General features: G+C 40.7%; 1 protein-coding gene across 1 annotated transcript; it reads right to left on the reverse strand.

Annotated features, from left to right (window-relative positions):
• Skp2 (S-phase kinase associated protein 2) lies at positions 1 to 27,576 on the reverse strand. Its single transcript, XM_026401794.2, has 10 exons — positions 27,415 to 27,576; positions 26,646 to 26,917; positions 17,059 to 17,170; positions 13,578 to 13,721; positions 12,047 to 12,181; positions 10,899 to 10,997; positions 9,582 to 9,712; positions 5,149 to 5,200; positions 4,887 to 4,994; positions 1 to 496 (listed from the first exon to the last, which is right to left on the reverse strand). The coding sequence occupies exons 1-10, from the start codon at positions 27,456 to 27,458 to the stop codon at positions 283 to 285; spliced, it is 1,311 nt and encodes a 436-aa protein (XP_026257579.2). The 5' UTR covers positions 27,459 to 27,576; the 3' UTR covers positions 1 to 282.
• Between the last annotated feature and the right edge of the window lie 93 nt (positions 27,577 to 27,669).

The following is a 27,669-nucleotide window of genomic DNA, read 5'->3' on the forward strand; positions in this document are numbered from 1 at the left end:
ATGTAAAAAAGTAAATTGAAATCATAGGCTCAAACTCCTAAAATTTCTGATGGCCTACAACTTAGGTTCTTAAGGGCATAGCGTTGACAGAAACTTTTATAGTTATTTAAAAAAAGGCAACACTTCATTGTTTTCCCTTGAAAATGGTTTCCTAATTTACTTGCAGGATAAAGGTTAAGGGAAAACGAATAATAAAAACTAGCCCAGTGCTCAGTAATTGGGCTTCCTGCCTACTTTCCCCATTCCAAAGGAAGAGGAGACACCATCCTACAAGAAATAATTTCATAGACAGCTGGGCTTTTGCAGTGTCAGTCGGCACCTGATGCCCCATATCTCCTGGTTCTTTTTGTTCCCGACAGTTGGCCTGGCAATGGTGGTGAAATAGGAGCAATTAATTTGCAGATGAGGAAGGGCTTCCCGTAACAGTTGAAGGGTACCATCTGGCACGATTCCAAAAACTTGTAGTGTTTTTAGTGTGGGAATTTCTCCAAGTTCACTGGAAAGGAAGAAAGATACTTTTAGAGGAGCAATATCTAGGGAAACTATTGACTCACTACATGGCCCAATTTTTACTTTTGTACCACATTTCACAAAATGCAAATTGGAAGCAATTCACAGTAAATGATTTGAGGAAATGTAAAGGTGGAACAACCTGGAAATCATACCTGTGCCATTTGCTAAATGAGACTCCTAACAACCTTTGAATCCTCTCCAAGGTTTACTTGAAATCCAACTGTGTTTGCTTCCTTTCTCCATTCTTGATCTCAAAGGGGTTACTGTGCTGTGAGGCAGCAAGCTCGTGATGATTAACATAAATGTTTTGCTGTGGCATCAGTTGGAACCACCACAGACGGTGGTGGATTTTAAGGATGTGGACATGACCTTCATTTGAAAGACGCTCCAACTCTCAAAAGATTTCAGCAGGGTTTTTGATAATAGTTCACAGTGAATAGGTCCATTATATGTGATGAAACTTACCAGTGACTTCCCTAAGATCATGGAGTTGGGTGCAGATTAAGAGAAAAAAAAAAAATCTCACTTTTCTAGGGGGCAGGAGCCTCTTAAAGCTATTCTATGTATTACCATTTTACCTATCACAGATAGGTGAGTCAGTCCCCTTCTTCGGTGTTTTATATTAGGTGAAAAGCAACTGTGTCAACAGTGAGATTTTGGTTCACAAAAAAGAAAATGAAGCCTATTTCCAAATGTAAATACTTTTTGGTTTTGGTAATGATTCTTAACACAGATCTATGTGCCTAGAAATTCATCTCTGATCTGTATTTGCTCCAGGTTGGGACAAAGTACAAAGTCTCAGGAAACAGAACATTTATTTTGGAATTTCAACAGAAGCCCACTGCAGATCAATGAACAGCACATCAATGACCTTGAGTTAGAAGCATCCTTTGGGTTTTTATTGTCAATAATTACTCAAATGTGCATTTTTAAGAACTGTCACATGGCCTCCAACCTCTTCCTTCAAGCACATTCTACACCATTGTCCAAGGAGTCCTTATAAAGCCTTGCTCAGATTATGGCACTCATCCACCCCCAAACCTTGGGTGTTTCCTGTGACTATTCAACAGGCTATAAGACCTTCTGTTCTAAACCGGCTCTTCCAGCCTTCCCACTTTCCCTCTAAACTGAATTTATTCTACATTTCAGAAAGGGTCTTAAGCACCACAGATATTTAATAGATGTTAGTTTAATACAAGATGATGGGTACTGTGGAAAACAAAAGCACTATTCAAATAAATTATGCTTGTTCATAGGGGGACAGTGAGATCTGAAGGTCATAACAAATCAAAAAAAAAAAAAAATCAAGAAGAACAAATAGCTGTTGTTTTTAAAGCAAGCTACTTTCTGGACTATGGAATCAAGTCCCGATCCATAGATCTTTATACTTATTACTGAAGATGATCATTATCCCATCTAACTTCACATCCTTCTTATGTGAAATCTAAGTGTATAAGAACCGTATGACTGTGAGAATTCTGGTTCTGGGATAACCAAAGCAGCTGAGTTGTGAATCATTCTGCAGCGGGTAATATTTAAAAGGAGCTGTAGGTGGGAGTGAGAAAAGGAGGAGGGATGACAGATGGCAGAGGAGGAAATGTTCCCACAACAGCATTGGAGAGAGATTTGTTGAGGATGGAAATCACACAGCCCTCTCAGAGTCACAGAAGGGAGCCACATGGGATGGGCTGAGGGGTCAAAGATCAGAGTCTTCAAAATTTTAAAGAGGACAAAAACACCGCCTCTTGTTACATGCATTACCTATAACAGAGAAACTGCAAGCATCTCTGACATTACATGGAGAATGTAAATGAACGCAGCGATACTGAACTGAAATGAGCTTAAAAGCCATTATTTCTAATTTAAGAAGTGTAAAATGACGATGGTAATGTCTTCAGGATCTCTTTTCAATTTTAGTAAACAAAAAATCTTTATAAACTCACAGTTTACTCCTCATCTACATAATCCTATTTTCCTTTTTAAAACTGAAAATGCCTCAACTGATTCTCCTAACAAGAATGTTTAAGTCTCTCCTAATGTGAGAGATCAATTTACTCTCCTCATCTTAGATTTCTTACTTAAGTGGTAAAGGCAATATTTAGAAGAGAGTTTAGATGTGGGAGATAAGACCAATTTAGGAATAAGGAAATAAATATGAGAGGATGTGAGGAGGAAAAACCTGAAGTTTGTCAGTATTTCTCAATTATTATTACAGAACAAACATTCAAATTTTATTTTCCCACTTCTTAGATAAGGGGTCAATAACTTTGAATTCTTTAGCACAGATGACTGGCTCTCTGGAAATTATTGTTGAGGCACCTGGAAGTTTTAATTATGAATTTAAAATATATCAGCTGCAGAATGAAATTACTGGGCAAGGCATTTTGTTTTGAGAGACTTAAGGATAGGGTATGAACAAACAAAATCTTAAGGGATTTATCATGTAAAACCATCATACTGTTTACATTATACCTAAAGAAACACTCTTGGCCTTAACATTCAAGGACAGTATCTTTCTTCTTGTTCTCACTCTTTGCTGGCACTCTGACTTGTAACTAAACTCCTGATGCCCATTTCTCTTATTTCAAGGTAAGATTTAGAAAACTAAGTAATAATGCAGAGAAGGTTCACACCTTCTCTGTAAATATTCCAGGCCCAGGCCTGAACCGTCAGTTCACACTGGCTGTGCGGATTACTAATACAGGTAGTACAATTATCCCGTTGGACACAAACATTAAAATATCAGGGCTCACAGCCCTCCCCTCACCTCTGGTTGAGGAAAAGTGTCTGGGTTATTACCTTCTTAGCTTCTTTGTTTCTGCAGAGAAGGGACCAAAACAAGACATATGGATAGATTCTCTTGAGAAAAGAAACCAGAAAAGAATTCTCTCCTGGCAAAGAAGTGGGAGCCCAGATGGCAAAGGCAGGAGAGAAAAGATGACAGAGAAACCTTTTTGGGTAGACTCTAGAGGCTCCTAGGAGTTCTGGATGCTAGAAAATAGAGAGGCAGGAATTTTAATTAGAGTCCCATGTTTACGAGTTTAGATCCCAACATTTGAGAGCCATGCAGGTAAACAGTGGCATCTTTTTTAGGTAATGCTTTTCCAAATGAGATACCAGCTAAATCCCTGAGCCCTGACATTCATTCATTAAAATAATTAATCATACAAGTACCAGATTTCCCAATATTAGTTAACCTGATATAGCTGAAGTATCTGATTTAAACATTAACTACGAAAATCTAATTTACAAGATCCAAACCATTAATTTGAGAACTAAATAATGTTTTGGTTTAAATTCACCACCTTCCTTAGGTAGGTAGCTAAATCTAAGTTACCGTCATTTGGATACTGAGCTAAATGAGCATAGCAGCCTAATATGGAGCATATATTGACTGAATGTAATAAACAGCACCTGACCAAGGGCAAAATACTGACCTCTTGTGGTTTGCAGTGAAATTGCTATACATTTACATTAGTCATTAGGAAGACTATTACAGCCCTCTGGGATAAAATAAAGGAAAACTTTTAAAAATGAAGAGACAATGATACTATTCCCAAGACACTTTGGGTATAAATACTTCCTAAAAGAAAGATGGATTCAATTGCTTTTATTTCTTGACTGTAGAAATTGTTAAGCAGGTAAAATTAAACCTTGGATGAACCACCAAACTCTTTTTGCATCTTTCCAGGAACTCTCAAATTTAGACCCAGCTCAGGCAGTAACTCACCATCACACCTGGGTAAGTCACTTCACTGACAGCCCTTCTGCTCAGACAGCATGGAGACTCCCATGAATATACACCACCTACATGCTATGACTCTTCATGTTCCTTGACCATCCAGGTGGTATATCACTCTTACAGAACTTTTTATTTAAGTCCAGATGAAGGCTTTTGAGTTAACTAGAGCTGATTTGAAACTTTTTTTTTTTTTTTTTTTAGCAGGGGGTGGGGTAGGCAGGGAAACCCATTCACTCACATGGGGTCTGCCTTCCCAATTATACTCCGAGTGCTCTGGAGGTAAAGGCTTGCTTAAGCTTCTTTTGCAAGTCCTTCAAAGACACCACACAGTATTCTCGTATTTTAAAATGCTGACAGTGTGATAACAAATGTTTAGTGAACAATCTCAGTCAACTCAACTTTATTAGATATTCCAAGCAAGAACTCTGCTTTGGCTTTTCTATTTTGCTGGTCTTTCCCAGCTAGCTTGTATATGCTAATCTTAATATTTAAGTTGAAATGTTTGCTATTATTAGTGACGGATTTAAACACCAAATGGAATCTCTGTTGGTTCCTGTCTTCTACAAGAATTAAAAAATAAATAAAATTTTAAAAATATAAATAAAAAAATACAAAACCAAAACATACTCACAGTAGAGTTTCAGGAATTATATCATAGCACCGACTGAGTGACAGGTGTTGGAGGTAGCTGAGCTGGAGAAATTCTGGAAAGCAGTCATGCTTTAGCATGACACTGTCACTGTAACAGAGCAGAAGAGAGGACATTCAAAACCACCCTGGATGGAGAACGCCACTGCTCAGTTCCTTCCATTCAACATTAGGGTCCTCTCCCCCAATCAATGAGCAGTCCAGAGTTTTCAACTTTTGATTTAAAATAAAAAACAAAAACATACCTTAAGTCCAAATGGACAAGGTTGGGGCATCTTCTGACTAAGGTAGAGACATCTAGGAAAAATGAAGAAATATGATGGTCACTGCTAAATGAGGAACAAGACAAGGATATTAGTATCAATACTACCACATTTAATGATTGTGCTGCAGGTTCGAGACAATGCAATTTAACGATGCACTATTAGAAAGAAAAAACCAAAATGATCACCTTGGTATATAAAAGTTTCTACTGAGAAAACCTAAGAGTCCATCTGAAAGACTACTGGCAGTGTTGAGAAGGCTGTGTGAAATGACTGGCTAACAACAACCCATAGCTTAATTATGTATCAGCAACTGGTGGGATAAAAACAAGGAACAAAACAAAACAACAGTACATACAGACAAATACACAGGCGGCACTTCAAACCAGTGAGGAAATCATGTCTTAAAAAACAGTGTTGGGATGGGCTTATGGCTCAGTGGTAGAAGCACTTGCCTTACCTGGGTGAGGCACTGGGTTCAATCCTCAACACCACAAAATAAATAAATAAATAAATAAAATGATATATCCCAACAAATTCCACATATAATATAGGCAATTATTTATTGAATCTTGGGATATATAAAGACATATAGGAAACACTTATAATATACTACATATATTTTTGAAAATTCTACCATGCAAGGGCTGGGGATGTGGTGCTTAGTGGTAGAGTGCTTTCATGGCTAAGATCCTGGATTTGATCTCCATACTGAAGGGGAAAGTCTACCACGTTGGAATAAAAAAAATTACGGAAATATCAGAAAACTGGGAATAAATGTTTTCAACACAAGTTAAACAGTTAGTAGTCTTACTGTACACATAAGAGAAATATATATATGTGCATATACACACACATATACATATATGAAAAAAATAGCAGTCAAAAAGAAAATAAAGTAACAAATACTAAATAAAATTAAAAATACCACTTTTCAGCCATCAAGTGAAAAAAATTCTATTCTAAGCACCCAGACCTGATGAAATAATTGATGAAACCGTCCACCAGAAATGGATATTTGATTTTATAAGCAGCCTTTCCAGAGGCTGAAAGTGATTTCTTTTCTTTTTTCTTTTTGGATGCTGAACTGATATTTTAAAGCATATTCAAAGCAATATACATCATTTTACCTTTTGGTCTAGTTGTTTCACTTAGAAAAATGCAGATATGCAAGAACATACTGACTGTAGTAATAGTTACAAATACCTCTCCTTCAGGTAGTTTAGTTTGTTAACCTTTGTCTATTTAATGAAATATAATACTAATCATTATTATTAAAAATATTTTTTTTTCTGTGACATGAAAAAACATTAGGAGATACACTGAAAACAAAACTTCTACAATCCAGTGTAAACTCTATTTAGTTGTGCATGCACACACACAAACCCACTTACATATACAAACTCACAGAAAGAAAGACAGGAAAGAAAAAACCCTAGAAAAAAATATTCCAAAATGTTAACTAGTAAGGGGGTTGGGATTGTACAGATAACGTTTCAGAATTTAGAAAAAGTCACACAAGCTCAACAATATGAATCAATAAATGTGATTTATGCAAAACAACAACAAAACTTCTCTATCGTTGAGGATTTTTTTTCTTCTCACAGCTATATTTTTGGCCACATCATCTTCTCTAAAGTCTAGACTTTCATTTCCAACCGCCTTCTCAACTTATCCATTTCAGGTATATGATGGCATCCAACTTACATCTAAAAGCAAATACTCAGTATGTCCCCTAAATCTGTTCCTTCCCTAAAGTTCTTCTCATCTCAGAAAGTGATAACTTTATGGATCCAGTTGCTTAGGCCCAAACTCTAGGAACCACATTTGACTGTTTTTCTCACTGCCCACATCCAATCTGTCTCCAAATCTTGCTATGCTGGATTTCAAAATGCACCCCAAATCTGATCATTTCTTAGTACCATGAATGTTATCACCCTCGTCTCCTAACTGTCCTCCCAGCTTCACACTTTCCCCCCTGGCACTAGAGTAAGCCCTTTTTAAAAAAGGCAAGTCAGAACCAGGCTTGTTGGTGGTGCATGCCTGTAATCCCGGTGACTCAGGAGGCTGAAGCAAGAGGACTTCAAGCTTGAGGCCAGCCTCAGCAGTTTAGTGAGACCTCATCTCAAAACAGGGCTGGGATATAGCTCCCCTGAGTTCATACCCTACTAACACACACACACAGGGCAGGCAATTCAGTTCATAACACTGTTTGACTCAGAATATTCCAATGGCTCAGAAAAAAACCCAAAACTTTTTCTTTGGCTTAGAGAGCCCTTGGCTGCCTGTTCTCCCTTGCTCCTTCTCACATACTGGTTGCCATGTCAAGCTTTTGCATCTGCTGGTCCTTTGTTCCAGAATGTTATCTCACAAATCCACATGGATTTCTCCTTCACTCAACCAGGGCTCTGCACAAGCATCACCTCCTCAGAGAGGGCCTCTGTTTCACCAGTCCACCTAAGAGTAGTCTTCTCCATCCACATTCCACCTGCTCATCTGCTTTATCTTTCACAACATTTGGGAGTTTTGTTCACTGTCTGGCTCCCACATAGAATGAAAGCCGAATCAGTGTGACTGTCTTCATTTTGTTCAGGGCCACATTGTTATGTAACTCTGGAACACAGCTACATATAACCTGGTGCTCCATCAACATTTATTCAATGAATGACCGCAAAATTAAGAAAGTGCATAATACAGTTTTGGGTGACCAACTGTCTAGTTGGCCAACTAGCCATCAGTAAAATTTTAAAATCTTTGATACCACCAGAGGAAAAACCAAACAGAGAAGGGATAAAATTAGTCTCCCTTTCCATTCCTAATTTAAGCCTTGTCTTCCCTGGGTGGGAAGTGTTAGTAAACAGTAGTCACTGACAAGATTCCCTTTTCACTGTTCCCTTCACTTGGCCACAAACAGATCTACTAAAGCTAGAAGGGATCTTAAAAACCAGGCAATCCAACCTGTCACTTCAGAGCAGAGCTGATATCTGCTGGGAGTCAAGGTCAAATGCAAGATGAAAAGCTAGGTCCTCCAAGATCACATTGCGCTTATCTCATTAACTGCCTGCCCCACAGGGAGGGAAGTGATACTGGCTGGTGATGCTGAAATAACAGCCAACAGTAACTCTCACCACGTGCCAAGAACTATTCAATGTGCTGCACGTACATCAACTCATTTATTCTTTATTATAACTCTAAGAGGTAGGTCCTATTATTATACCCATTTTGCCGATGAGGAAACAGGAACAGAAAATAAGGAAATTGCTCATGGCTCTCCAGTAAATGGCAGAATGGGTATTTGGAACCAGGCAGCCAGGCACCAGTTTGTGAGCTAAAACCAAATCCATATTATCTTATATATAACACAATATTGTGTCCTACACTAATGGCATTAATTAAAATTTTTATTTCCATGGTGTATTTAAGAAAACTATCACTTTTAATTTATACTCTCTTTGTCCTTGAGCTGAATGTATCTAGTAAGCTGGATTTTATTATCTATAATTCTTAATTAAAACTTGGTAAACAACTTATCTTCACCTTTTCTGGAAGAACAAAAAGAAGAGTTTAATCTATACTCAGGCAAAATTAAGAGCAGTTGCTTTATGGCAGTTTTTCAAGCCTACAACAAGTTCAGTGTCAGAAGATGTCAGAATCTCCCACTACCTCATTAATGTATGGTGAGACTCTGGTGCAGGAAGGGACTGTACCTAGAGCACTGCCAACCCTTCTCCTGAGCATGAGCAGGGAAGAACCAAGTGTGGTGGTATTCAAGGGGGAGGATATCCTGCACACTGGTGGTATTTTAAACTCCTTGGAAGGTGGTCTGGAAAGAACTAGCCAAAGCTTAAGAACCCATTCTTGGAAATGTGCCTGAAGATTTGTCTCTGTCCATCCCAAAGTTATTTCTAGAAGTGAGAAACTCAAAAGATTCTAAATGTCCATTAGAATATCAGCTGCATAAATTATTATTGTTTAATATAAATTATTCCATATTCAGTTGATGGTGTATCATACGGCTGTTGCTGATGTACAGTCACTGAAAATGGAGCTATTTGGAGAGAAGGCACACTACAAACTAGTATTCCATATATTAAATTCCTACACTCAAATGAGCTAGTTACCAACATCAAGACATGGTGGATGTGTGTCACTGGATTAACTAGCTTTTATGCAGCCCAGACTGAGACTGCAATGTGAAGCTATTGAAAAAAAAAAAAACCTTTCCACTTGTAACCTTGTCCTCTAATTCGCTAGCTATTTACCTTCACCTAACCCTTCCTGATCAGCAGTTTCTCCCCTGGAAAAGGAAATAACACAGGCACTGGGCTAACTTTGAGATAACTTAGGAGCTGTTTAATATATCATATTTATTTGTACTATTAAAGCCTCAGTTGCCAAGGCCCGGAAGTTCAAACCTGATTTCTGAAGATTCTTTCGGTAGCCACTAAGATTCAGCTGGGTGATGGTCTCTGACACATGTGCGACAGCCACCTGCACGTGCTTTTCAGTGAACTCATAGCACCAGGAGAGGTTCAGCTCATCCAGTCTGCACAAAAGGAAGGTAATAAGGATAACGTGAACATATCACACAGGAATGAATTTGCCTCAAGCAGTAAATAAAGAAAATATAAAACCAGAGATTCCGTACAGTTTTATGCACAGAACACCCACTGTTCTAAGCATCTACCTTTGCTCATCTGAAACTGCCTTCTTCCCTTTGACATTTCCCTACCCCATTTGCTCCTGAAAGTTGCTCAGGGGATCTGAGCAAAGATCCTAGTGTTTCCCTCTTCTGGAAATAAAGGGGAGCCCCCTCCTCTCCTGCAGACTCAATCCTCATCTCAGGACTGTAAGTGGAAATGCCAGCCTATATGTTTTCATTCTCAAACCATCTAGGTGGTGGGCGAACAACCAGACAGACTGAGCAATCACTGAAAACATTTTACAAAACTGGTAGATGGTAGTAAGGGTTGTAAAATGCCACTTTGTCTAATGTGCCTCTGTTAACTGAATCAATGAGGTTTTCAAAGACAATCATCCACTAAGTCACACCTTCCACTTCCCAAAATCACTAGAGTAGCACTATACATCTATATCTTATTGATGACATTCTTATCCAAAGGCAATTGACTTTTAGCAGATCACTAATAAGACACAGGTACAAATGCTATATACCAGAGACAAAGGAATAGTTTAAAAAAAAAATAACATACTACACACACATACACACACACAGTACTGTGTATTCTATAAACCATGTATCCCCTCACTTAGAAATATCTCTAACTCTGTACCTTTTATCACTGACATTATAAAAGATGTTAATGGAATCACTCACATCTATTATGGTTTATACTTAAAATGTACCATTTTTGATCAAACCTGCAAGTTAGGTCTATAGATATTATAGGGGAAAAAACTTGACTACATAAGTCAAGTGTAAACAGATTTCTTTCACCTACACTGTGATAAATACACCACATTCCCCCTGCTTTCATAGTAACAAATAAACAGAAAAAAAGAAATCACTATACAAGCATCTCTCCCATAAAAATGGAATTGATTTGATTCTAGAATTTAGCAGGAAAGTTTTGCAAAGCAAAGGATACTGTGCTTTGTCAAGAACGAGGAGAATTAAGAATAGCTCAGAAAGTTCATCCAGCTCTGCTCAGATGTGAGGGTAACTGCACCCGATTCAAGAGCTCTATAATCAAGGCTCAAATCTTTCCTACCTGGAACAGCTGCTTAGCAGAGTCTTCAGGGCAGACTCAGAAAATCCAGCACACCCACAAAGGTTGAGTCGTACTAAATTTGAGTTCTGCGCAAGATTACTAGAAAAAGAGAAAAATGCCAAAGGAATACCGATGAGGCACTCTTGTTCAATCAATAGGAACTTGGAGGAAAGCAAGTTAGTGTCCTAAGTGCACAGGCCTTTGAATGAGATTGAGTTTAAAATTCACATTTCACTATCTCTGGGACACTCAGCACGGTTCATTGCCTCATTTTATTCACCTGGGCAATGGCCATAGCAGTATCTTCTTTGTGGGGATATTAGGAAGATTAAATGATACAATGAAATAAAGGACTTGGCACAGTATCTGATACAGAGTAAATGCACCAGAAACACTGATCAATGTACTTTTCAAATTAAAAAAAAAAAAAGCAAGCAATGGGATGAACATTAATTCCATTTGTAAGCAAATTTCCACATGTAAAAAGTCACAAGGTTCTTGCAATATTACATCACTTAAATTTGCCCTCTCCTCTACTACATTCCTAAATACCTTGTTGAGGGCAACTTAGTGATTAAGAGCCATTATTCTGAAATCATGTCTTAATGACAGGTTCAAATCTTGATTCATCACCCACTAACAGTGTGACCTTGGACAGTGTGACCTTCAGCCTCTGTGTGCCTCAGTTTCCACAGCCATAAGAAGGAAACAATAAGAACATATTTCGTGGGATCCTCTCAGAATGGAATGAGCACACACTTAAAGAGCTCACTTAGTACATGGCACCAGCAGCTTTACCTCAGCTGCATCCTTTGTCCAACAGTTCTATGTGAATGTCTTTAATACCTGACTCACAAGTCACTTCCTCTGAGAAGGCTGTCTTCCCCAAATTTAACTGGCCTCTCTCAATGCCTCATAGTCACCAATCCATTTAACAAACATGTTGCACTATAATTATCCATCTCACCCATGAATGAGGCATGGATCGTGCATGAAGTTCTGGAAAGTTCTACAGAAGTTGGAGCACTGCACGAGATATTTTGTGTGTCCATCTGGACACGAACGGAAGTGGCCCCTAGTTACAGACAGGGTACACGTTTAACAAATACAAGAAAATGCCTTTGTCACATGTTTTGGTTGCTACTCACTTGACAATGGGATCAGAAAGCTGGAGGCCTTCCAGGCTTAGATTCTGCAACTTGGAGCACTGAGACAGAATGCCATGGAGGGTAGATACGTTTATAACTGAGTTAGACAGATCCAAGTGCTGGACACGAAAAGGGCTGAATAAAGAGGACAAAAAGGAGTTCTCCGTGAGGTGGCTGCCACAAGTGCACTCAGGTCCTATCAGGTCCTTTCTTTTCCCCAAATGAGCAATCCATCACAAATAAGACCCTAAATACACATTTCATGTATTGAATATAGTTCTGGTCATAAAACAAATTGCTACTTGTTGTTGCCCACTCTTTTTTTTTTTTTTTTTGTAAATTCAAAAGGATCTTTGCCAAGTGCAGACACTGCTGCCAATACTGTCCCAGTTCCTATGATGATCCTGGTTCTGGCGAGGGTGAGTGGGTACGTGGCAGTGGTTATGCACTAGAACAGGGAAGACAGAAGAGGAGGCCAAGTTTAATTTTAGATATGCTAACATTGAGGTACTTGGAAGAAATTCAGGTTTGGAAGTCTTTAGTTAATTAGAAATAGGGAGCTTAAAAGAGAAGGCTGAGCTACAGATAAGGATGTGAGAGTCCTGAACATAAACATGTCTGAGAACAGCACGTAGATGAGAAGAAAAGCAGCCAGGAATGAATTCTGGAGAGAACAAAAGGAATCACACATGTACAGAAGACTAAGAAAAGGCATGAGTCGGGGAGAAAGAAGCCGGGACATGATTCAATGATGGAGAGAAGGGAAAAGTCCTAGGGTGGGGAGACACGTTTCACCCTTAGCTCTGCTGTGGCCGGCTTCTTTCTCTCTTCAGTGTCTAGTTATTCTACTCAAGCGTGAGACAGCACCAACCCTTAATGCTGCATAATTAGCAGTGCCAGAGAAATATTTTTTCAAAACAGTCTACCAAACAAACAAACAACAAAAAAAGAAACCAAAAACAAAGAGGGATTCCCCCCACCCTCCCATTGTAAATCTGCCCAAGTTTGTCCACAACAGGACTGAAAGCACAAGCTACAAATCTGAAAACACCACTTGTACGTTTCTGTTTGTCAGAAATGGGCAGTGGGGAAAGACAGAGGCTGTTTGTCGCGTGCCTCGAATCTTCACGATCTCTACCTGCTGAGGACCCAACAAGAAAAGCTCAATGAACACCTTTTGTGTTTGTGTGTGTGTGTGTGGGGGGGGGGAGTGATACTGGGGAGCAAACTCTGTGCCTCATAAATCTAGGCTAGTGCTCTACCACTGAGCTACATCCCCAGCCCCTCAATGAACACCTTTAACCCCAGGAAGAGTACAGTAGAAACCCTGAGTTAAAATCAGAGTGACATCACTGAAACCTGTGCCATATTTCAACCCGAAGGCCACAGGGCACGATGTGTACCTAATGTCCCACACTGCAAAGAGGATCTGTCACAGGCTGTAAGGCTGGATAAAGAAACAAAGGCGTCTTGCTCTGTGTTCACCTCAAGGTTTAGAAAAGAGCCTTTTTTAGGGAGTTTACTTTTTTACCTGCAATGTTCAACCAAGGGTTGGTCCACAAATGATCGGGGGCAGCGGAAGGCCACCACGCCTCGAGACAGCAGACGAACGATCACATCTGGGTGCAGATTTTTACCTGTGAGGTCCAGGGTTTGCCAGAGAGATTCATCAAACCTAGAAAAGAGGAGGTGCTTGACTTGGTAAGTAGTCACAGGTAATGCTGGAGGCGCTCAAAGATATTACTAACCAGTGAGACACAGCTGCTAAATCCCCTTGAAGGAAATTTTACTTCAAAGATGACTATGCAAATAGCTAAGATATTTTAAAGACACTACTAAATATTTCTTGATCATAATATGAATAAACTTACACATTTTACTTTTTATATATTTCTAATTTAAGTGATTCAATGCTAAAATTAGCACTTTCAATGATCTAGAAGCAGAGAATAAAATTTTAATTTTCAGGGGCTGGGGTTGTGGCTCAGCGGTACAGCACTTGCCTTGCATGTGTGAGGCACAAGGTTCAATCCTCAGTACCACATATAAATAAATAAAGGTATTGTGTCCATCTACAACAATAACAAAAAAATTTTTAAAAAGCTGAATATTATTTTAAAAATCTAGTTTTCAATTCAATATGACAACTTTAAAACTGATTATTCAAGATGGATGTGGTGGCACATGACTGTAATCCCATGGGCTTGGGAGGCTTGAAGCAGGAGGATCTCAAATTCAAAACCAGCCTCAGCAAAAGCGAAATGCTAAGCGACTCAGACCCTGTCTCTAAATAAATACAAAATAGGGCTGGGGATGTGGCTCAGGGGTCAAGTGTCCCTGAGTTCAATCCCCAGTCCTGCCCCCACCCCCAAAACTGATTATTCAAATCACTTGATTATTTACTAGATGAGCAGTTTCAAAGTTTCTTAAATGATACCTCTTGCCATTGTCATTAAGCATGAACAGACCTGGCTTGGTGGGGCATACCTACTATCCCAGGTGGGGCATACCTACTATCCTAGTACTCAGGAGGCTGAGAAAGGAGGATTGCAAATTCAAGGTGATCTTTTGTAAGTGAGGGAGACCCTCTCTTAAAATAAAAAATAAAAAGGCCTAGGGACATAGTTTATAGCTCAGTGGTAGAGTGCCTTGGATTCAATCTCTAGTACTGAAAAACAACAACAACAACAAAATCTGTGAAGAGATCACCACAATTTCCAAAAGTAACATGCAAATAGAACTTAAGAAACAAAGTTATTCTATTTTATCACTATTTTATTATGAGATACAGCTATCATAGATATTGTCTAGGAAAAAGCAGTCATAGTTCAGCTCTGCTTTATAGTATCTTACACTGAAATCAATCACATGCACCCATATGTGTATGTATGTACATGTGTGTATGTGTACTACTGTGAAAGAAAAAGGGAAAATATTAGGTTACAGTGTTTCTAAAATAAAAGGGAGGTTCAAAAAATGTATCCACAGATGAATTCAAGCAAATGAAATAAAATGTGAAATATAAGCACATGAGGGGATATTCTCAATTCTTAGGTGCAGCAGAATTTTCTTTTTTTTTTTTAATAGTACTTGAAATAAGTGGCCCACTGGCCAGGGTTTTGAAACTTTTGGTATATAGAAATTATCAGTGTGTGATTTGACCCCTATTATTAGAAAAGGGCAGACTGTAGATAAGATATCCATAAGAGACTGGAATGCTTTGAATCTTTCTCTTGCCCAGACAAAAATCTACTTCCAAGAAAATGACACTGGATTACCCGCTGGTTATCTCAGATCTCATGCCTGACATTTCTATTTGCACGGAGGCAAAAACAGCTTACTAAGCATTCTGTAACAACCTGGGGAAATTTCTGGAACATTCACATTGTTCCTGAATAACATCCATCTTAAGCATAGACAGGAAGATGAATTCAAGAGCTGTCTGAACCCCAAGCCAAATATAACTAGTTAGGGTTACAGCTGTGTAGTCAGCTGGACCTTAGATTCTTGTTTTCCCACTTACCTCTCAACCTACTGTTCCTAAAACTGAAATAGTATGGATATTGTCACTTAAGACTATATGGAAGATTAAACTGATAACACAGCCCCTGGCACATAGTAAGTGCTTAATAAATATCATTGATTTACATTTCTGACAATTGAAATGAAGAGCAATGGACTTCAAGAGGGGGAGATAGAGGTCGAAGATACAAAGCAACAGATATGTAGGCTAAGTAAGTCTCAAGATCTAAGATACTACATGAGGACTGCTAGGAATATTGTAGTGTATTTGGGATTTTTGCTAAGAAAGTATATTTTAAGTGTTTTTGCTACAAAAGAGAGAAAAGGGAACTGTGAAATGATGGATTTATTCATTTCCTCAAGCACAGAACTATTTCACTATTTGTATATTAAACCATCATGTTGCATACCTTAAATATGTACAACACAATTTTTTTTTTTTTAAAGGCTGAGATTTTGCATGGAGTGGACAAACGCACTGCTGGTGGGAAAGGAAAACCAAAGTGGGGTTTCCTGGGTGGGGAGAAGTAAAGCTCAGCCATCGTGCCAGCACTACAGGCGTGCAAATTCTTTCACCTTCTAAGCATACAGCCTGCTCCTGCCAATGCCTATGCTGTCTTGTTTCCAGACACCCTGGAAGGCCTCCTGCTGTCTCACGAAGGGAGTTCTGAATACGTGGAGAGAGAAACCAGATAGATGGTCTCCAAACACAAAAGCGGAGATGGGGAAGGGTGGAACTGGTTAAAAAAAAAAAAAAAAAAAGAAAGTTTCGATTAAAAAGCAGCCTCAGGACTAGGAATGCAGGTCAGTGGCAGGGTGCGCCTAGTGCACAGGATGCCCTGGGTTCCATCCCCAGCACTGGAAAAATAAACAACAACAAAAACCTCAGTCTTTTTCTTGCTTCAGGCCTGTTACTGTCTTCCCAGCCCACCATCTACACCTAAAAATTGTTACCAAAAAACACCTAGGGTGGTACTCAACATGCCCGGAGGCAGGCACTGCACCAGCAGTACAGTTTATCCTCACAGCCACACTACACTGAGGGAAGCATCACTGCAGGCTTACACAAGGGACGGGGAGGCCGAGGCTAGTTAGCATCAAGTACCTCACTCAAGTCGTGCAGAGTGTAAGAGGCAGAGGCGAGGCTCACACGGGGATCTGTGCTCATACCTGGCCTCTGGAGTGAGGCACACTGTCTTTATGGCTTTCCAGAACTCTCTCTGCTCTTAGCCCACTGCTTGGCCCAGACAACACACCTGGTAAACAGGTGCCAAACTGAATACCAGGCCAAGAAGTTGTCAGAAAAGGGTAAAGTTTACACTTCCAGGAAACTCCTCTCTTCCACTGTGAAACGAAGACACTATTATTAAAACTAAGACAGTCTGCTAGGGCTTCTGTACCTTTCTTGGCTTTTAGTTTCACCAGACTGAAGTGAATTCATCTCTTTCCCTTCCTCCCTCATCTGTGCCAAAGGGGTGCAGAATACTTACGCGAGGCAGTACCACCTCTTACAAACGCCGGAGACTTTCAGCAGATCGGGGAGGCAGAGGCAAGAGAAGATCCCCAGGAGCAGCTCATCTGGGAGGGAGTCCCACGAAACACCTGTAAGACAAAAAAAAAAAAAACAAAAAACAAAAACAAAAATAAAAAGTTTTCTTATCACCATTCTTCTTCCTTGCCAAGTGAACTGAGTCTTGCTAAGCATGCTAAGGGTTCACAATGGTTAGCTTAAAAGGGGGATTTAACACTAACTGAATTCTTCAGCCTCACCTTTGCTTTTCTGTCCAATCCAAGCACCTCACTTTCTCAGCAGTATGAGAAAGAACCAAGACTACTGGTCCTGTCCTTTTCCCCTTCATTGCCAGTCGGCTAGCCACGGGCAGGGACGTAAATGGTGGCACAGAATGAGGCCCTAGCCCATCAAGGTATCATGATGTTCTGGGTCACTAAGACAAGCATCCTTGCTCCCCAGGCTGTTATTCATTTCAAAATCAAATTGGTATGTAAGGCCCAACTGCTATGCTTTGAAGGCCTCGCAAGACATCCTCAAGGACAGGTCCTATCTACCATGATTTATTTATTTATTTACTTCCTCATTTCTCTAGCCCCGCCCCCCCCCCCCCCGCAGTCCACAAGTTTTGCAAACGACCCCCCACTCTGCTTTTTAACATTCTTTATATTTCCAGAAATAAGCACAAAGTCTAATCTCTCCATCCATTCATACATTTACTGAACATGTACTACATGCAAAGGTCTGTTCTAGGGATACAAAGATAAACACAGCATAGTCCTAATCTGCATTTGCCCAGAGTTTGAGAGGGATAATAAGGAATTTCAGTGAAGTACGGTGATAACCTACAACAGGGCCCAGGGTGTTCTGCAGTACATGGGAGTGCAGCGGCGGCAGGGAAGTCTCTCTAGAGATGGTGGCAGGATACAGGTGCAGGCTCTATCAATGCCTGTCCTTCTCAGTACGTAACAAAGTTAAAGGACTGACTGAGGCCATGAAAACTAAGGGTAGTGGGATAAAGGCAAATCACCCATGCTGACGGTGGTCCTCAACCTGGAGAGACAGCTGGAGGTTATACTGAGGGTCCTCAGTGTGACAACCTTTCTACCACAGCATTCCTCCAGAGTCAACGCAGGCAGAGGACAGAGGTTCTTAAATCAAGTTCCTGCCTGCTCCTCAAATCCAAAAAATGTTGAAAGACACTTCTTTCAAGTTTTCCTTCCTTAGTTCTTCATTCTTTGCTTCCTCCTGCATATATAGGGCATATTTTCGTATTTGATCTGATAAAAAAATTATACAGTTGCTAACATGTTCAGGCTTTACTATGATCTACAAAGATGATCCAAGTAAGTAGCCTCCGGGAGTTTGAGAATTATTGTACTGAGGGAGAAGCCCAACTTTGATTGGAGTCCCAGCAAGATTGCCCTGACTACTGTGAATTTAGGTAAGTTACTTAATCTCTCTGGGCCTCGATGTTCCATCTACAGGAATGAGAATAAATAGATTTATCTTGCAAAACCATGAAGATAAAATGATGTATGAGCAAGGATAAAATGATGCAGCAGAGAGCTAGTCAATCATTCTCACCTTTATTCCTCTCTTTCCCTCATTAAATCTGCATGTTTTCCTTTTATGACAATGTCTTCTTTTCAATACGTGCTTTAGTTTTTTACCAACAGGCGAAAATACAAGATCTGAAGAGAGTTGACAAGAGCTGCACAGTGTGATTCACCAAAATCTCATATCTGCCTCCTAAGTTTGAGATTCCTGGGGACAGACCCTGAGAACATGACTTCCAGTCGTTTCTTTGGGAAGCAATGGAAGGAAGAAAAGAAAAAAAATGGAGACATGGAAGAGAAGGAAGCTTACTCAAGGCATGTCAATAAGTAAGTTACTGTTATGGGCAGCTGGGATTCAAATCTTCTGGGGACTCTATGAGACTATCTGGAATTGCCCCATAGCTGTCCTGCCCAAGGGCATGGATGCTGGTGAGTTCATGAGGGCTATCAGTCTCTCTGCTGTTAACTCCCTAGCATTCCCTTCCAGAGAAAGCCCTCAAGCACAGAGTCACAATGCCAGAAAGCCTCTGGCATTACAGGAATGGTGAGCTTCATGGGGGCTGTGGACAGGGCGCCAAGAGGGTCCACTGAAGATGGGTGGGAAAGGAAATTAAGAAAGCTTGCTGAGAAATGCAAGGCAGGTAAGATAAAAAATACAAAATACAAAATAAAATACAAGTTTGGTGCTTTTAATTTTATTGTAAAGATGTAAGAAAAAAGGAAAAAACAGAAGAGCAATAGGAAACAGTTAATTAAAACTGCTAGGAAGAAAATGGAGCCAGAAAGATGAAGGTAGAGCTAGCACACCCAGGCAATGAAGCTGAGCACACAAGAGAACAATCTGGAGTTAGGAGGCTTTGTGCTGCAACTTCTGTCTCCAACTGCCTGGCTCCTCCCCCTCCTCCTCCAGACTTCAGCTCAAACAGCTCTTGCTCAGAGAAGCATTCCCAGGTCACCAACAAAGCCCTACGCCCAGGCTTCCACATTCAGCACCTCACACAATGTCCGACACATAAATGGCACTTGATAAGTATTTATGAAATACAATATACCTTTTATTCCCCTTTCATCTGCCGCAGTCTGGCTGGGCACAAAATAACCGAGCCACCATGAAGCACTTGTAGGTTCAAACAGCAACTCCTTTATTGCCCGAACTCCTGCAAACGCCACCCACAGGGCCCTTCCAGGAACACCACACACCAACTGGAACTCCCTCCACTTGAACCTCACCAAGCAATGCGAACTCTCCAGGAGTCCCCGAGAGAGAGCTCAACTGGGAACTCCTCAATGGGCACCCAGGGCAGCAGGAGCCGCCATATTGCCAGACAGCAGGGGTCCATATACAACTGAATAGACAGCCGGTTTCAATCCAGCATCATCCAGTCACAGCAATTATACACAGCTTAACTTAATTATCAACATCTTAATGGCTAGCTGGCATCACCTCTCAACCACTCTTTCTGGTAATATGCCAGGCACCAGGCTGTGGCTCTCAACATTCATCCAAGCTATAAATGTGTTAATTTTCTTAATGTGATTGGTTAATCTTCATTAACCAATAAATACATGCCCAGTGCCTAAAGCCCAACACTGAATATTAGAAACTGCCTAACTGGTATTTCACAAAGGAATGATCAATACTCCAAAGAATGCTGGCTTTAATTTAAATATAAGCCTGTTAAGACCAGTTTCCTCATTTGTAAAATGATAAGGTTGACCTGTGACTCCTCTTTCAAAGACGTGACTGTGCTGGGAGCTAGTTAGGAATCACAGCTCCTGCCCAGTGGCCTCATTAGGAGATGAACTAATAAACAAAAACATAACCTAACAATTAAAACTGCCACCTACTGGAAGCCCTAAAAAGTCTCAGGCATTTATGGAAGAACAGTGATGCAATCTTTGGGGCAACCTGTGTATGATCATCTGTGGGGAAATTTATCTTAGTGGGGTTAAATAACTTCACCAAGGTAACAACAACTCTTAGAGGGCAGAGGCAAGAAACTTGGGTTTCCAAACTACCCTACCTCACAGTGAGGTGCAGTCACAAGAAGTGGGAAGCCTGATGACCTGCCAGGTGGCAGAGGCCCTGTAGGTGGAGGTATAGTACCTGCAAAGTACCCAACTAGTGCATGGCAGAGTGGGAATTCAAACCCAGGTCTGACTTTGAAACATGGACCCTTTCTACCTCCTTCATACTCTTAAGAGTTTATGTTTTCCTATTGTGAACAGTACTTGATTTATTCTAAAAGTTTAGCAAAGGTGAGAATTAAATTATGACTTGCTATGGAAAAAGAAATCAATCAGGGCTAGCAAGAGATCAGTGGAGGGAGAGGGAGCAAAACGCGAAGATGCTGAGAGTTCCAAAGGGTTTGCCACCGAATGGAAGAAGCAACAGCTCAGGACATAGAGTCTGAGCTAAAAGCCAAGCATCCAGGGCTCCACTCAGCTGACCACAGAGCATAATTCACAGGGCCCCTGTGTTGGGGTGCAACAGCCTGGAACTGGCTGCTGTCTGAGCAGACAGGCAGAAGTTTGTCTTCAGTAGCTGTTCTAATGGCTGGCATCCAGGATGTGATATGCTTAATCTAATTTTACTTCCCATATTTAATTCTCAAAACATCAGCCATCTGTTTCCTGGATTCCTGACTACATCGCGGCCTGGTCTGTTTGCTGAGAGAGGAAGGGAAAATCTAGGTCTCTTCTCCACTCGCTTCTGCTTAACCCACTGAAGCTACGTACTGATTAAAGCTGTACACAATGATAAAGATTCCAATCTTAAAAGACATGGACAACAGCAAAACATGCTTCCCAGCCAGACCAGGGCAAAAACTGGCCAGAGCAGAGAGCTTGCTGATCACCCTCACCCACCACTTTCAAACTTCTCCTCAGGCACAGACCCAGCTTCCCATACCTCTGTAACCCATCATCTTCCATGTCTCCTCTGGAAAGAGGGAGGGACTTATAGTTTTCCTTCCTTTTTTTGGTGGTGCTGGGGATTGAACCCAGGGCCTTATGCATGTAAAACAAGCACTCTATCAACTGAGCTATATCCCCAGCCCTATAGGAGAGTTTTCTATGCATTTGATCTGTGCAATATAGTTAACATCTCTTACTTGAACTATATTTTTCTCAGAATGTCTCCTACACTCAGATTCAAACAGAAAATTCAAAGTAATCTTAACCATCTCCCAAATTTCAACTTTAAAAAAAAGTTGCTTCTCTCTTGAAGGCATCAATAAACAAATTATACTTGCAAGAGAAGCACGCATCCTGATGCTCATGGCTACTGTGTTTTTTAAAGGGAGGGGGGTTCACTTAATGATTGCTTTTCTGCCTTGTTTTAAGTAGCAACACCCCATGCTTCCATTCTAGGGAACTACACACAGATTCTGCCATCCTGGATAAGCTCTCCTTCCTCTTCCCACAAACAATGAAGAGAAAATTAGATTGTGCTAGCTTTTGACATTTTTGGTGTTCTTATTTTTTGGCTAGATGGGCCAAAAAGCAAAACTGAAAAACTAAACAGGGGTCCCCAGTGCACACCTTGGCCCACAACCCTTTATTTCTATGAAAAGCTTGCTCAATCCTGGGGGATGCAAGGAGTTACAAAGAAACAGTAGAAACTAAGATTTGGGGACTCAGGTACAAAATAGAAGCTCTGAGAGCAGGATCTTTTATTTATGTACATGTCTTTATTCCCAATTTCTATAGTGATGCTTGATAAATATTTGCTGAATGAATGGAAAACAGAAAACAAAGCAAGATGACTTGAAGGGTTCCATAAAAAGTCTCCTATGTAACTACAATTTGGGAACTGTTGACTGAGACTCATTGATAAGTAGTGAAATCAACTTAGTAAGTTTAACTAGTATTTTCTTTCATTAAAGAATGGAATAGAACAGAATAGAACAGAATAGAAAATATCTTGGTAAGGAGGTATATAGTTTGGTGAAACTCTCATTTCATGTAAACACCCAGGATTGCAATATACTTCTTCTTGGTTAAAAACAAAAAGTTGGGGATGACCATTTGCCCTGGGGTATTGAAACACAGATTCCCAGGCTCAAGGACTTCTTGATTCATAATCTTAGGAATTTTGCACTTTGAACCAGTTCCCTTGAGGATTCTGATATACTCTGAACTTTAGAGTCTCCAAACTAAGAACCTTTGGAGGGTCTGGAATTTCGAGCAGTCTAACAGCCATGGAAGAGCTGAGCCACAAATTAGTTCAACCACATTTTCATGGTCATCACCTGTTTAAAGGCCAGGAAAAGGCATTTAATAAGCATAAATAAAATGTGACTGTCATCTTCTCACTTATAACTGGCCTCATTGCTGGGCTGTTTCTCCATAACTCTTTTCATACACGGGCCCCCAAGGGCTAACCAGACCTGTTCTGGCACAAGCTGGCCACATAACTTTAATCTTTGAAAATAAACAGATGAAGAGGATTTAATTGCCAGATGTGAGGCTGGAATGGGGCCTGCAAAAAGACAATGCTTAGCAAAGAACTAACAAAAACTTAAACTCTGGACCAGTCATCAGATCTCTATGTACAGCAGGTGTGGCCTTTCCTACCCTAATCCTGGCAGAGCTATTAGCCACCTGTCCTGACAACTGCAGACAAAACTCCCTGGAATGAGGATCCAGCTACACTGGAGGCCTAAGCTTCCAGAGGCCATGAGGAATCCTCTACACCAGCTGTCCCTCACTCTGTATCACTGGGCCCACTCCCCCAACCCATCCATCGCAACTGACCAATCCACATGGAAGTCCATGTACATACAAATGTGTCCTGTTGCCTCCCCTGTTTCTCTCAGGTGATACCAAACATAAGTCAGTTTGTTCTCTTTCACTTCAGACATATATTTATTTAGTCGATTTTAAAATCTAGACTCCCTGATCAGACAATTTTCAGCTCCTCTCTTTCCTTGGAAGCTCCATTTTTGCTGAGGGGAAAGAGGACTGCCCACAACAACCCGATGGAAATTAAGTTACTTTTGCATAAGGGGTTCCCTCTCTCTGGCTCTCCAGAACACTCACTGTTTGAGCTACTCATCTGCAGCTGGTGTTAGCCACAGCCACATATTGCCATGTATAAGTTGCTTTTATTTATTTTCTTTTCTCCTTGTTTGAAATTCCTAGGAGATAGCATCATCCTTTATACTTCTGTCTGGTTTCAGTGACTTGCTTAAATATATTTTTAGGAGTTGGAGTCGTGGTAGAGCTCAGTGGTAGAGCGCTTGCCTAGCACATGTTAAGACACTGGAGTTCGATCCTCAGGACAGCATAAAAATAAGTAAATAAAGTTATTATGTCCATCTACAACTATATTTTTAAAATGTCTTTTTATTTATATTTGTATATATGAATGTGGAATGACATATAGCAATCAAATTGCATTGGATAAGTTGATCAAAATATGTTCATCTTAGCAGAAAGTATCTTTCACCATGTTTGGTCAGTTAAGCACCAAATTGCTAGTGCTACATTGCAGACACTAAAAATAGCATGTGACATTAAATTTTAAAGATAAAAAGTCTATATTTCTAGGATCAGACTAACAGTATAATGGTTAAAAACCAAAAACAGTCTCTCAAATAGGTGTCAGAAATTTTGGTGACTAATAGTAACTGGGTTTACTTATGGAGCACTATGTGTCAGCAGCATACAAAGAGCTTTATTTATGTGCAGCCTCAGTCTTCACAGCAACCTAGGAAGTGGGAATTATTATTCCATTTCACAGGCCTTGAAACTATAACTCAGAGAGTTCCAACAGCTTTCCAAGGCGGGTAAACAGCAAAATAAGGATTCAAATTCAGATTTACCTGACCTCATCACAACCTTCTACCGTCTCTCCCAATAACTCGAATTCTTGGTATGGATTTTCATGCCATAAGTTGGACAAGGCTCTCTTTTCTAAAGAAAGGGTTGAGGAAACAGATTTTTTTAAAGCAAACAAGCAATCAACTCATCAACTTTTCTGCAAACAAAGCCACACGGGAGAACTTAGAGATGTACTTATTTACCTTGGCTCTTATTTCTTTAATCTGTCTTCTCCATCATCACTAACCCAATTTAGACTCTAATCACCTCTTCCACAGATAATTCAACAGCCTCCTGATTCTACTGTCTCTAATGTCAGAATATATCCAGAATCTGATTACTGCTGATCCTCCCCCACACATCTTGACTTTTATCCTCCATCCCAGGCAGTTTAGTCTGAGCAAACCAGAGTTTTTTCAAAAGGTTCCACAGGGTTGCATCACAGCTCTGCTCAACACCACCTCTAGCCTCTCCTCCCCCTCTGATTTCCTTTCCCACTGTTGGTATAAGGCTTCCTTCTTGTTCCTTGGGCAAACATGTCATCCATTTCTCCAGGATCTTGCAAGAGTTGTTCCTTTTACCTGGGGCTCTTTCCTCCAAGATATTTGCATGGCATAGTCCCTCACCTCCTTTATGCCTTTGCTTAAAGCCACTGTCCAACTGAGGCTTTCCCTCAGTCTCCTATTTAAAACTGCAATCTACCTTCCACCCCTGGGACTTCCACTCCCACCTGGCTTGCTCTAATTTCTGTTTTTAGGCATCATTCTTATCACTTTCTAACAATACTGCATGAAATACCATATTTATTATGTTTATTGTGTTCCCTCACTACAATGAATGTTCCACAAGGGTAGGAATGTTTGCTCCGTGTTATATCCTCAGCACCGAGAACAATGCTAAGCACATAGTAGATGCTTAGCAAATATTGCTGAATTAATGTTTTAAATTATTTATTAGCAAGCAAAATTCATTACCTCCAGGTCAATGTTCTATGTTTACCCTATGGCTTTGAGTACTCCAGGGTTCAGGGTTCTGTCCACCTTGAGGCATTCATTCACTTGCTTAAGAAACCAGGAAATGGGGAGGTACTAAAAAGAGAATAAGCTGAGCACAGGGGTGAAAGTCTGTAAGCTATTAAGCAGCTGGGGAGGCTGAAGCTGGAGGATCACAAGTTCAAAGCCCAGGCTCAGTAATTTAGTGAGGCCCTAAGCAACGTTGCGAGAACCTGTCTCATTAAAATAAAAAATAGGCTGGGTATGGTGGTACATGCCTATAATCCTAGCTGCTCCAGAGGCTGAGACAGGAGGATCGCAAGTTCAAAGGCAGCTTCAGCAACTTAGTGAGGCGCTAAGAAACTTAGTGAGACCCTGTTTCAAAATAAATACAGCTGGTGATGTGGCTCAGTGATTAAGTGCCCCTGGGTTCAATCCCTGATACCAAAAGTCAATCAATCAATAAGTAGAATAATATACGGTGATTTCTCTTTTGGTCAATCCATTCCAACTCTGGGGAATGGACCTGGGGAAAAGAAGGTGAAAATCATGAGTCCATAACAATAATTCAGTCAAAATGAGGAGAGCTTGAGAAATATTTACTAGACAAGAAGGAAAGCTACAAAGATTGATTAGACATTGGGAAAGGAGAAAATCAGGTTTCATCTTCTGTATTGGGTGACTGAAAGGATAATGCCACAGTAATGGAGATGAACATCCCAGGAGAAGCCCATTTGGGCGTGGACCTGGGAGACAAGTTTCCACCACTTTGAATAACATTCATTTTAGCAATCTATTGACAAATAGCTAATGTGATTAAGGCAGAAAGCTTAATGAAGTAAAAAGCAGCAATTATAAACAAAAGGGATCCTAAAAGAAGATCATTGTTTATGTTCCCATTTATCAGTGGTACTGAGCTGGACTTTGGGCAGGCAGATGCCCTTCTAAGGAAAAAGGCAGCAAAGTCTTTTCATGGGTTAAAAGTTTCAAGTAGATTGTGCATTAGAAGACTTAGAGACTTAGAAAGATTTCAGAAGATTTTAATAAGCACTGGTCCCACTTTATTGGAAAATAACTTTTAATTAAGTAATTCTGAAAGAAAAATTTAAAAGATCCCCCAGCGAAGGGTTACCAACAAAACAATCCAATCTACCCCCTATATAACTGACAGTTTTCCCCTCATCTCTTACCGGGGAAGTTCTCTCGATTGAGTTTAGGCCTGCGGATGATCACAAAGTCTTTGTCACTCCCTTTGCTTTTCAGCCGTTTCCGTGTGGGGCTCTGAGGGTGGCCCAGGTTAGAGAGCAGTTCCTGGGGGATGTTCTCACTGTCCACCTCCTCCTTCTCTAGGGCGGAGACCCCCATGCCTGACAGCAGTTCAGAAGTCTTGCTAGAATCCCATCCCCACGTGAAGCTGGTGGTAACGTTGCTACTCTGGTCCGGAATCTCCTGGAGGTGCTTCCTGCAGAAGGGCACAATACCCCATTCCTTTTGAAAGCACACCCCTAAAAAAGTCCAAGGTAGGCATGCAAGAAGTAAAAAATTATGGGTTGTAGACAACTTTCAAAGCAGCTAAAAGAATTGCATTTGTTACGTGCCTTCAGCGAGTTCCCAAGAATGAAAGGAAAAACGGGGTGGGGGTGGGGGAGAGATCCAAAAGGAGTTTTGATTTAGGATCCCGTACAAGGCCTCAAGAATTTCTTCCCGTGGAGCGAACAAGGGGAGAGGAAGAGCAATGTGAGTGAATGAAAATGGTAGGAGAAAAACCCATTTAGAGACGCCAAATAAAACTGCACGCTGATCCTCGCTCTAAAACATCCATCCATCCATTTCCCCCCAAAAGGTGCTCTAGGCAACAATACAGCATTAGTAACAATCTTAGCAAAAGTAGCAACATGCGCGGCCTAAAAGAATTGAGACGGTCCATTCATGCTCTGCCCTCTTCTGCAGTCGACTTACCTGTGCATGGCGTCCACAGGTTCAGGAGTTTTAAATACCTGCATTAATTGCACAACTGCCCGCCTCCCAGATTCCCGCTTTGGCGCGCGACAGCTCCCAGCGTGCGGTTCCAGCCCCCAGCAGCCAGACCCGCGCACTCTAGCAACGTTCCATTCCTGCAGCGCGCGCAGGGCTCTCCTGCCCGCTTTCCACCGCGGCCTCCGCGGCCCCGCAGCCTGCTGGGAATTGTAGTTCTTGGCCTATCTCGCAGTCCGA

This window comes from Urocitellus parryii, chromosome 1 (genome assembly GCF_045843805.1).
Source record: "Urocitellus parryii isolate mUroPar1 chromosome 1, mUroPar1.hap1, whole genome shotgun sequence".
In the NCBI taxonomy this organism is placed as follows: Eukaryota; Metazoa; Chordata; class Mammalia; order Rodentia; family Sciuridae; genus Urocitellus; species Urocitellus parryii.

Bases quoted from the DNA above. Each gene is read 5' to 3' on its own strand.
- Skp2 (XM_026401794.2), bottom strand. From the start codon at position 27,458: ATGCAGGTATTTAAAACTCCTGAACCTGTGGACGCCATGCACAG. The intron at 13,722-17,058 runs GTAAGTATTCTG...CCTCTTTTCTAG, and splicing joins AAGAGGTGGTACTGCCTCGC to GTTTGATGAATCTCTCTGGC. The intron at 12,182-13,577 runs GTAAAAAAGTAA...CTCTTTATTCAG, and splicing joins CCCTTGGTTGAACATTGCAG to CCCTTTTCGTGTCCAGCACT.